General features: G+C 36.9%; 1 protein-coding gene across 2 annotated transcripts in view; it reads right to left on the bottom strand.

Annotated features, from left to right (window-relative positions):
* Positions 1-1,588: 1,588 nt before the first annotated feature.
* Positions 1,589-12,204, bottom strand: part of KCTD8 (potassium channel tetramerization domain containing 8) — a 101,765-nt gene continuing 91,149 nt past the window's right edge. Inside the window, exon 6 of one of the 2 annotated variants that reach the window (XM_074903817.1) lies at positions 1,589-2,859. In XM_074903817.1, coding sequence (XP_074759918.1) covers positions 2,459-2,859 — 401 coding nt within the window. In that variant the 3' untranslated portion in view covers positions 1,589-2,458. Of the gene's footprint in view, positions 2,920-12,204 lie in introns of both variants that reach the window. The other variant, XM_074903816.1, reaches the window with a different exon arrangement.

Consider the following 12,204-nt stretch of genomic DNA (forward strand, 5'->3'; position numbering starts at 1 on the left):
AATTTATGTTGCCCATATATTAAGGTATGTATTAAGATAATATTCTCTTCTCCTCAAGAACGAATTAAAAATGCTCTGAGAAATTTTAGGTAGTACATTAAAAAAAATATTTAAAAGAGTATAAAAACATCTCTATATGGACAAATTAAAATGGATGGACACGTCAAACAAACCCCTAAGCATACCACAGGTAGGTCCTGCCTGGAGTACTGAGAATAACTAAGGCAAAACAAATCCCCAAACTCTATGGCAAGGTTTAATGGGAAGGTTCAAGATGCTGTTTGAATCTAAAAGGCATCATCCCAGATGGAAAATTAGCCTAAACAAAGGGGACAGAAAACAGAATAAAGTGGGAGAAGTGCAATGAAGACAGATTCAAAAGGCTAGAAGAAAATTCAGTGTGAGATTTTTAAAAGCTCTCAATAATAGACGAACTTTAAATTAAATAAAACCAGAATTGTATCCACTGGAGGTTAGTAAGTCATGGTTAAATAGTTGGAAATTTCATCATGTAAAGACTAGGAAGCCAAAGATCAAACAAGAGAGAGAACACAAATGCTAAATGTGTCTAAAAAGCTAGAAACTTTCCAAAGAAGGAATGGGTCTTCTGGACCCCAGACAAAGCAAGCAAGGAACATAAGGGTAGAGCTGAGAAGCCAAATGATTTCACACTGGACTGAATTGGTGCAGACTAGAATTAGCCCAGATATACTCTTTCAAGTTATAAAAACATGAAATGTTGGGGCCAACTGATTAACTGAGTTGGATATTAACTGGCTCTAGATAGGTTAAAAAAAAAAAAAATGTGAAAGAAGTTGCTGAGCTGCTGTGAAAAGTATGCATTCTTTTTTTAAAGTGGCCTATTAGAAGATTGAAAATACAAGCATTAGTAATAACCATGTGAATAACAACACAAGAAGTCCTCTTTGCTTTAGCTAAAGAGTTAAAATTACCATCGGATGTAAAACATCTCTTCTGACACAATTGTACAGTTCCTGCTATAGAATACATTTTGGGGATGAGCCCTTCTTAATGTGTATGTGTATGTTTTTGTGTGTGCACACAGTAATAATTTCAAGTCTGTAAGAACACAACAGCTCTCTTGCAAACTCCAGCAGTCCTTACCCATTCCAGCTATGGCTGTCTGAACCACAGACATCTTCTTAGTGGTGTTGTAATGAGAGAGGTATTGATTTTCCTGTATCTGATCTGAGAAAATAGGTCTGTCATTTACAGTTGACTATTCATAGAAAACTTTTCATTTCTGAATGTAGCACATTCTGCTGTGATATTTTAAATCTTCTATTTCTAAGCTGATTTTTGTGAACTTGTCAAATTGGAACTGTTTTCTGCTTTTTTAGTAAAATCATTACGTTTTTTAGTTAATTTCCCGTTGCTTCTTAGTGTAACTCTTCTTCTTGAAAAGTCTGTATGGTGGTTGCAATTAAATGGTACTACCCTAAATATTTTTCACCCACTCTTGAAACATGTTTTCTGTTTGGTTGGGTTTTTTTCAGCAGAGTAGTTATGAAAATGTTAAACAAAAAGTAACAATTTGCTTGATTCTATTTTTAAAAAAAGAGGGGAGATAATGATAGTCAAGAAAATCTACCAGATGGTTCCTTTAATAAATACATTAAAGTCTGTTTTATTTTTCTCCAATTTTAGTGACTAACATAACAGAAACTTTCAGACCATCAAACCAGTTTTCACAATCTGCCATAAGTTTGCATTTCACAGAAATAACCCTGACAAGCACTAATAGATGAATGTTGGTGCAATAATAAAACAGTATAAGGCATATTTACACCATCCTTACATACAGAACACTGTACACACAAAAAAAATCACAGATCCAGAACAAAGTAAATTCAATCCCTTAGACATTTTATGTTTATAGGCTTGGTATCAAACAAATATTTCTCCAAGCAACAGATGACCTCTTGTTCTTGTGTGATTTGTAACATTGTGCTCATGCAAAATAGGTATTTGCTTTATTGCATTAACATTGAAAGAACATTGGGAATTAGTTCCGAAACCAGTTCAATCGAATTTTAAACCCTGTATCTCTTCATCCATAGTGAGTCTGAGTCATTGTTACTGGTGACATAAAACGAGGCGTTAACTGATGATTGTTACTTTTACTCCGTAAGTTCCAAAACGGTTATGAAGCTCAACTGACTACAGTTTGAAAACCATCTTTCTTGACCATGCACTTTTTTCTTTGCTATTATGAGGTGGTTTAGATGAGATGCCTTTTGTATTTTTTTAAGTTTCTATCTTTTTATATATATTTTTAAAGAAACCATGTACTATCCAACATCCACTGTTCACAGAAAAAAATAAGCAGTAGGAATAGCTCTGGTGGCAGAGTTGGCCAGGAGGAGGACATCAGTAAATTAGTGGCAACTTAATAAACATCAAACACCCCAGAGACACGTCATGAAAGAGTTGATTACTATAACCCATATTTCTGTAAGAGTTCAGACTGCCAGGGACGTTTGCGCTCTGGAAAGTAATCTGGAATGTGGATTTTTTTAAAATCTTGGATACATTTTCTCATTTCTTCTTCAACACTCAGCTTCTCACATACCTTCTTTTTGGAAAGATTTGTTTCTCTGGACTTGCTAATGAGAGTTTGAAAGAGTTCACTGTTCCTGCGTTTGTCTGGTGGTGGCATCCACTGCACCGGGGCCTTCTTAGACGGACGATCCAAAGTCAGAGTGTTTGGCTGGTTGGCTGCGGATGGCTGAGTGCTGGTGGCATTTTCTTGAGGGGTGCTCGCTTCTGAGTGGCTGTCACAGCTTGAGGTGGACAACTCATTACAGGAAGTCCCACTTTCACTGCCCTTGTCCAAGACTTTGTCGTGCTTCCTTTCTTCATGGTCTTGTTTGGGGGAAACGGTTCGTTGTGGGGGTCCTAATACAAGGCAGGAGAGAAAAAGTATTAAGCAAGCACTGGTTTACACAGAGAACTGATCAGATACCATTTAGAAAAATGTGACCCAGAGTCTTGGCTTGCATAAATTGGTGGCATTTCCTTGTAGTCAAAAGAACTATACCAGATTGGTGCACAAGTTGAAGGTCTGGTCCTCAAAATTCTCACTCCTAAAAATGTTTACAGTAAGAATAGCTTCACTGCCTGCCTAAGAATCCAGGAAATGAAACATGCATAATGCTCACAGATTATCTGCACTGGAAATCCCTGCAGGCAAGTTTAAATAAGCTAGGTTGCTATTACACCTCAAGAAGTTTATTATGAGAAATTAGAGTTTGTAGTATTAGGAAAATAAATGCCATAAAATTTGCAAACTCTTTGCTTAAATAAAAATACTCCAAGGGCATAGATTTTTTTTTTTTTTTGGAAGCTCTTAACTCACCTTCCCAGAACATATGCTCTGCAGATGTTAACTCTGCAGAAGCTCTGGACAGAAAAAGAAGTATTAATCCTAGAATAACAGAGATCTCTCACTACTGACAAAGTCTTCAAGCTTTTTTTTTTTTATCCTATAATGATTTCACCGCACTTCTTACTGTCAGTTATTATGCCAGACTTGCCTCAGTAGAAGCTCAGAATTCAGTCGTACACCTCTTAATGGACAAGCTGGCAGGGAAAAGGAGGTTATGAAGTTATTGGTAAAGAGGCACTTTGCAATGTCAGGGAGAGAGGTCTGATGGCCTATCAGCAGGCACTGCTCAGCACTTCACATGCCTGAAAATCAGATCTAGGCTGTTATTCTCTACAGATATCACTTTTACTTTGAAGTCTTAAACAGAATATAAATGTGAAAATTAAGTGGTAGCCGCTAAATCTGTTCATTTGTGCAAAATGCATCTGTGCATTTTCATTTCTGAAGTCTTTTTTCAAAACTCCAGCTGTAAAGTGAAATGATGCTGTGCTGACATCACATAAACATCAAAATCTTAACTTAGGACACTACCTAAAGCTCACAGAATTACCTAGGGTTCAAGAGGTGCTGCATCAGACGAAAGGGAAAAATTTCAAAGATGTTTAAACTTCTAAATGAAAATGTAGGCTGGGACTTCAGTGGCAGTTGTGTATCTGCTACAAATCTTGAAAATGTCCAAACAGCTTAGGTATCTAAATATCTTACAAAAATAGATTATTCTTACAGTTTACCCAAACACCATTAGCATCAGTTAACTGCCTTTGCCAGTATCAAAACTCAGGGTATGACAGCTCAACTTTGAGTTACTGGGGCAGAGTTGCATGGAGGTTTTTGAGTCACTCAGTATTCTGTTTTTCAGAATTACAAATTAGAAATATAATTACAATTATAAAGAATGCAGGAGCAATATGAACACTCGTGTCTTTTTGACAGTGCAGTTCTATGATTCAAATGAATCTAAGAAGACTGCAGTATTTTATATGAGACAAAAGGGAAATCAACACAAAGCAAAACACAAAAGCAAATAAATGATAATCTAACAACAGCAGCATTCAACAACCTGCTTTACTTTTGTTTTAGCCATCATCCCAGGATGCTATGTCACATTTCTGTAGGCCATCTAAAGAAACCCATGAATAACCAAGATCTAAAGAGGAGACACAGCAATCCATCAGGGCCTGCACTTACATTAGTCAGAGTGACAAATACAAGCAATTTTCTACTTCATTATATTCAACCCAAATATTTAGCACATGACTGCAGCGATTTCACTACTCTTTCTCTTCCAGAAAAATGTTCACCTTCTTAAATAGATTTCATGCCTTTTTTCTATTGTTGTTAACTGGCATTTCGTTTCATACCTCAAACCATTATATGAATATGCTAAATCGAGAGTCAGCTGGCATTATGGAATTATCCTGGCTTTGCAGCATGTAATTATAAACATGATTAGTTAATCAGATAGTGATTTCAGTATTGTTACTCTGATTTTCAATAACATGAGTAACATCAATATCTAATCTAGCTTACAGTCGTAGCTTCTTCAAATGTAACAACACACTCTATGACTAAGAAACTAGTTTTCTGTTAGCAACACTCTGTAGTCTTCACCACTGTCTTTCCTGACCATTTTTTTTGTTGCAATTTCATATATCAAGGTATTATTTCTAGCTGGTCTATTTATACTTACTTATTTATTGGTACTCCTTGCTTCTCAAGGGCTCATGCCCTGCAATGTACTAAGGATCTATTTCAAAAAAGCACTGAAATATACCTTCAAGAATATAAAATATTTCATTCCCTTCTATGAGATTATTCATGAGCCTGACAATAGTCAGGTATTTAAATGCTTCTTTTGGATCACAGCCCTGGGGTTCAGTACCTTACAGCATTGAGCTCTCTATGCTTCACTGAATCACCTAAATTCACAATGACTTTAATCCAAACACAGGTTTCTCCCACACCTCTCCCTTTAAAAATTAACAAATCCTCCCTCACAAAGAATTCTTTATATGCTCCTGCACTTTCTCAGCAGTGTGTTATTAACAGAAGCAACAGTTCTGTTAGAGGGAAGGTTTTTCTCACAATATTTTCCACCTGCTAAAACTCCAAAGAATTTATAAATACATAAAAAAGAATACTCAAAATATATTTGTTTAATTTTCAACATCAGGGATTATTTGATAAATTCAGCTACATCTCTAATTCAGAAAACATCTATTGCCCTGTTTGCTGGCACACCCATTTGTGCTGGGATTGTGTGATGGGATGCTGTCTCCACTGCACCTTCTCAGCCCTTCCAGAATAACACCAAAGACCTTCAAATAGCCCAGTCTACCTGAAATTACTTATTTTCCAGGAGTGCAGAATAGTTCTTAAAAACTCAGAGAAAGTGTATTTGTTCCACTGTGCACACAGAATCATTTAGGTTGGAAAAGACTAAGATCTAACTGTAAACCTAACACTGCCAAGTCTACACATAACACTGACTACACGTAACAACATACTACACATAACTGACTTACAAACTGTCCCTCCTGCTCCCACCCTTTCTAGGATCTCCCACCCGCTGCTGGTTCCTCAGCTTAGAGAAGCTGGAAGTGGGTCACTGATTTTTGGTCCTCTCCAGCTCATTCTCCTCTATCCAGATATGTCCAGTTGCCCTCTCCACCGTCCAGTTCTCCAAACAGCTCCCAGGTAACACTTCTCCTCCAGGCAGTTCCAGTAGACACTGAACTTCTCCCTTCTATATCCTTTATTGCTCTTAGATGGCTGTGCCTCTCTTAGAAAGTGAGCTCATCCTTTACCTGGGCTTACTCACGACCTACTACAGCGACAACTAGACTCCCAAGTCTAGTAAAGTTGAGATAATATCTCAAACATGTTTCTCTGATCAGGAAGACACATTATATTTACTTTGGCTGTATTTATTCCTCATCTGTGTTTCTCTCTGCACACATTCTAGCCAACATTTCCTGTCAGAGCTGACTGATAAAAGAATCACTTTCAAGCAATACTACAAAATATTAATGGAAAATAAACTAGAAACTTATAAACCTAATTATTTGCAGTGAAAATCCACTTCTTCTAGATATGAAAATCAAAACAGAAACCAGAAGTCCTCTCCGTCAAACAGTTACTGAGCAACAGAGCTCCAGTCAGGAACAGAACTTGACAAATACCATAGCAAACCATCCACTGGCCAGTAACCATTGGTTGAAAATTGTAATCACATACTTCTGGAAGATAAATAAAGCTTGAGTAGGTCTAAATTGCTTGTGGCTACTCCTAAAGTACAGTCTGAATAACTATTTGAAGATTTGTCCTGCAACACAGAAAAATACCACACTGGAAACATTAAAAGCATAAAATAATGATACTCTGCTTATCTGTACTTTAGTTTTTGTGTACACTTACCTTCTTAAACATTAATGCAACAGGCTTAAAACAAAAGAAATCGTATACAAATCCAATTAACCTGACTGCTCCATAACCTGGCTTCACCAATGGCAAGTCTTGCCTATCCAACCTAGTGGTCTTCTATGATGGAGTGACTACAACAGTGGACAAGGCAAGAGCTATGGATGTTGTGTATCTGGACTTCTGTAAGGCCTTCGACATGGTCCCCCACAACATCTTTCTCTCTAAATTGAAGATATACGTATTTGATAGATGGACTGTTCTATGGGTAAGGAATTGGTTGAATGATCACATCCAGAGGGTGGTTGTCAATGGCTTGATATCCAAGTGGAGAGCAGTGATAAGTGGTGTCCCTCATGGGTCTGTATTGGGACCAGTACTGTTTAATATCTTCATCGATTACATCAACAGTGGGATTGAGTGCACCCACAGCAAATTTGCAGATGACACCAAGCTGAGAAGCGTGACTGACACGCCAGAGGGATGGTATACCACCCAGAGGCACTTGGACAAGCTCAAGAAGTGGGTCCGTGTGAACCTTATGAGGTTCAACATGGCAAAGTGCAAGGTCCTGCACATGGATTGAGGCAAGCCCATGCACAGATACAGGCTGGGAAATGCGTGGATTGAGAGGAGCCCTATGCAGAAGGACTTGGGGGTATTAGTGGATGGAAAACTGAACATGAGCCTATAATGTGCGCTTGCAGCCCAGAAAGCCAACCATATCCTGGGCTGCATCAAAAGAAACATTGCCAGGAGGTGATTCTGCACCTCTACTCTGCTCTGGTGAGACCCACCTGGAGTACTGCATCCAGCTCTGGAGTCCTCGGCACAGGATAATTATGGACCTGTTGGATTCGGTCCAGAGGAGGGACACAAAAATAATCAGAGGGATGGAACACCACTCCTGTGAGGACAGGTTGAGAGAGTTGGGGTTGTTCAGCCTGGAGAAGGCTCAAGGGAGACCTTATTGCAGCCTTTCAGTACTTAAAGGGGGCTTATAAGTTAGGTAGGCTTTTTAGTAGGGCCTGTAGCGACAGGACAAGGGGTAATGGTTTTAAACTAAAAGAAGGTAGATTTGGACTAGATATAAAGAAGACATTTTTTAAGTGAGGGTGGTGAAAGGCTGGAACAATGCCTGGAGAGGTGGTAGATTCCCTATTTCTGGAAAAATTCAAAGTCAGGTTGGACAGGACTTTGAGCAACCTGATCTAGTTGAAGATGTCTCTGCTTATTGTAGGGGGGTTGGACTGGATGACCTTTAAAGGTGTCTTCCAACCCAAACCATTCACTGACTCTATGATTCTTCTTTCTCTCTCTGTAGGTCAAATGCCCAGTTTATTGTATGTGCAGTGGCAGATGCAAAAATTAACTTCTTCCTCACTCAGCTACTTTAGTCCTACAGTGTCTCAAAGATAATTTGTTTGTTTATAAATCAGTTTTACTGCAGAATGTAAAAGAAGTTGTGAACATATGCATAGATTGCTGTGCTTAGCTATTTTAATAACTACTGTATTGACATGAAGAATGGAATGTCTTAGTTTTGGAGTACAATACTTACAGCTGTATGTAAGACACATAGATAAGAGTTGAAGCTGATATAAAAAAAACATAACCAACACTTCAAATGTGTTCAATATGCAGTACCTCAATCAAGAAGAATGGAATCTGTTAAAGAGATGTTATCTACTGTTCCAGAAAATATACATGAAAAAAGTTATATGATTTATCAATCCCCTTGCCAGCACTATAAAATTAAGCTTGTTTGTTGATTTATGTAAAAAAACTAAACCAATTAACCTCCCCCCTCCCCAATCAACAAACCCAAAATGTTGAGGTTTTCTATGATGCAATTCTAGTGAAAACAAAGTTGTTGGGGGTATTTTATCTTCATAATTATATGTTTCTTCAAATGTACTTTTTCTAATAAAACCCCAGTTCTACTAGATATAGTCTGTTGAATTAAGTAATCCAATTAAGGGTTCCTTCGAACTGATATAGCTATAAACGAAACTATGTCTTGCATAAGCAAAATTTTTTTAGCAAATACTTTATTGAGAATGCACCTTACAAATATTGCAGCAAAACTGTTAATAAAATTACGATGTAAAAAGTACTTATGCAGTAAAATATGCCATGTTTCTAAGTGATTTCATAAAAAATGAAAACAGGAGGTCAACAGGGTTTTATACTGACTGATTATATTGGGTGGCTCAGAAACAATAGCAAAGAGAACAAAAGTTATTTTTATTTGTATCGGTAGGAGAAATGATATCTAATCCAACAATACTATTTGCAGTTTCCTTCATAATTTTTGAATGCTTGAGAATACTGGCAGTATATAATTTGCACATGATTTTGCATGAAATGCAATTTTTTTCACAGTTATTCATAGGGAAATATCCTTATTTTTATAGGCTGCGCAGGACCTTCAGTCTGGTACACAGTTATGTTAAATTCCTGAATGAACTTTACCTACTATCTCAAAATTACATTATATTCAGAGTGAATATTAGATGAATCCTACTGTGTTTGATGATTTAATCTTAAGATTCTAAGTAAAATTAACTATAATTAATATAAAGTCATAGAAAAAATACTCATCAAACCTCACACTATGATGGACTTATTCATCTTACATATCTAGGGTTTTTTCTTACCTTTCACCAACATTCAAAGTATTACACTAAATTAAATCTTAGAGAGAAGTCACCTGTGAAATCTGATGACAGGTTACGGCTACTGTGGGAACATTTTCATTACCAGACTTTGCAGTGCTTAATATCACACTTCAATGGTAAATTATTATCTTTTATGTCTAATTTAACTTTGATTTTATTTTTAAAAAAGATTATTTTTAATATCTGTAAAAAGATAGCTCTAAACCCCTGACATTTTCTGTGGCAAATTAATGATGTTTCCAGTTTCAGAAGGAAATCCTGTTCTTAGAGCCCAGCTCAGGAATTCACTCCGAGACCAGCAAGAGATTCAGCGTGCTGCTTACCACCAGAGCTGTAGGTTAAAACTAGCTTTATGGCAGGCAAAATTTACAAGGGACTTCCTGACCACTGCACTCTGTCCTCTTTAATGCACTACAAAATCAAGCTAAATCCACTGCTTGGCTTTAGCAGTGGGAGTTTATGTGAGTTTTTTTATCTCCATACAATTTGTCAAGGAAACTTTTCTACTTGTTTTAGGTATTGCAACTTACATCTAACTTAGTCCTGTTGGGAGGTGGGGAGAGGGAAGGCCATGTCCCACTTAACTTTAAGGCTAATATGCAGGCCTACTCATGAATTAAGTGCCATGCATTCCTTAGCTGCCCCTCTGACTGTGGATGAATTTTATCCATTATGGACACCCCAAGCAAACAATATTTAGTATATAATGTGAGAAATATCTAAGTGGTCTTGACAAGCTCTGCTCTTGACAGCTTGCACTTACAGGAAAAATTGAAGAGTTCAGTGTAGAGATTTCATCGGAACAAAACTTTGTGTGGGAGTCTTTATGCCGTGTGGTTTCAAATTACTTCAAGTTAAAAAAAAATAGATTCAGTTTCCAATTTGGGTCTCATCTGGTACAAAATTTCAAACTACTTTTTGGATTAAAGGCCTGGTCCAAAGACCACAGTATATAATATTGAAGTATTTTTCGGAAAGGAGGATTGAAACTCAGCATTTCTGATTTTCTTCCTCCTTTCAGATGAGTGACGAATTGCTATGGATAGTCAAACGCTCACACTTTCATGTTCTTGGACCAAACTGACGCTTGGCTTTAGTCAATGTAAAGTAGAATGGCTTCAATAAAATGAAGCGAATGTTCCTTTTGCCTTCCATTACTTCAGAGTAACATATTCATTTGGAAGTAGTGAGTTAACTCCCCTTGGGCACATGACAGAATTAGTATTTGGGAAGCTTTGATTTATTAATGTGCTAAGCCCTGAACTCTTGGGTAAAAGGCCAGCACTGTTGACATATCTACTTCAGTACTTTGAGCAGAACTTGACTTTTATGTGATTTCAGAAAGCCAAGCAAGTTGGCTTGCAGACGAGACTGCCACAGAGAGGTCTTGTGAATCTGAGCAGGGCTTCCCTGACATAAAGAGCAGCACTTAGGTTACTCACATTTTATCAAAACAGTTTTATAAATATGCCCTATGCTCTGGCAGAGCTTCAAATTCATACCTACAGGGCATGTAAATTGGTTTGGCTTCACTAACAAGCTGATTCTGAGTTGAGAGTCTGGGTCCAAAACTGCATTCAGTTGAAGAAAGTTTTAGACTTAAATGTTGACCACATTCAAGTCAAAGAAAACACACTCTGTGACCTTAAGTTACAAAAAAATAATTCAAAAATAAAGCCTGATCATTCTAGTGTGAATGCAAAAAAGATCTTAGAAGGAAAACAATTTAATCATAAAAGCAGAAAGGGTGAAAAAATACTGTCTCTTCTTAGACACACACACAAAAAGGAAGTTAAAATGATTTCTATAACTTTTCAGTCCTTTACTCAGAAAGCGTATTTTTATTGGCATCCCTGGAAAATTAATCTTTAGGAGAAACCAAGCAAAATTATTGCAGATAATACTTTAGATCCCAAATATTTGGGCAAGAACATGTGAAAATAATATGTTCTAAAGAAAAACTCACCGTAGACTTAATTATCATCTTTGATAGAATATAGAACCTATAATAATAGGTTGTTCAATGAACATTGTAGACAAACTAAAGAAATTATGAGAAATTTAAAAAAAATCATGGTGATTATGAGAGATGAAGGCAAAATATACTCCTTGATTATTCTGAAATGTTTTACTACATTCAGAATTTAATAGGAAATGCAAATCATCCCATAATATTTTCTGTACTCTACTGACAAGCCCATGAGGCATCTCACATGCTTTGATTTCAACACAGAATTTTGAAGTGGGAACTGTACACTGAAGTCTTCTTGGTAATGTTTAGGAGCATTAAGATTTTTAGGGGTGTTTATTTGCTGTTTCATGGGTATTTCAATAGGAAGAATATGTCTGTGATTGCACTCTTGATGGAGCCTTTTATTTAAATCTCTTTACCTGCCATGGAAAGATAAAAAGACACCGTAGAGATTGAGGCTGTATTGGGCATAGCTCCCACAGGGGAAATTACCCTTTAATAGTGTTAAGCTCGATGGTGTGTGAATGGTTATGTGGTACTTGAAGTGAATGAACCAATTCATCTTTCAGATTAGGACCACATGCCTGTAAATGATAAGTGCTTTGTCTCAAAAAAAAAAAACCAACCCACAACCCACAATATAAAAATATTTTTCTGTCACATTTACTACCACCTGATGTTAAACTAACTTCTAGAAAGGATACAGTAGAATGAGTTAAAGA

The sequence above is a fragment of the Athene noctua genome, chromosome 4 (genome assembly GCF_965140245.1).
Source record: "Athene noctua chromosome 4, bAthNoc1.hap1.1, whole genome shotgun sequence".
NCBI lineage: Eukaryota > Metazoa > Chordata > Aves > Strigiformes > Strigidae > Athene > Athene noctua.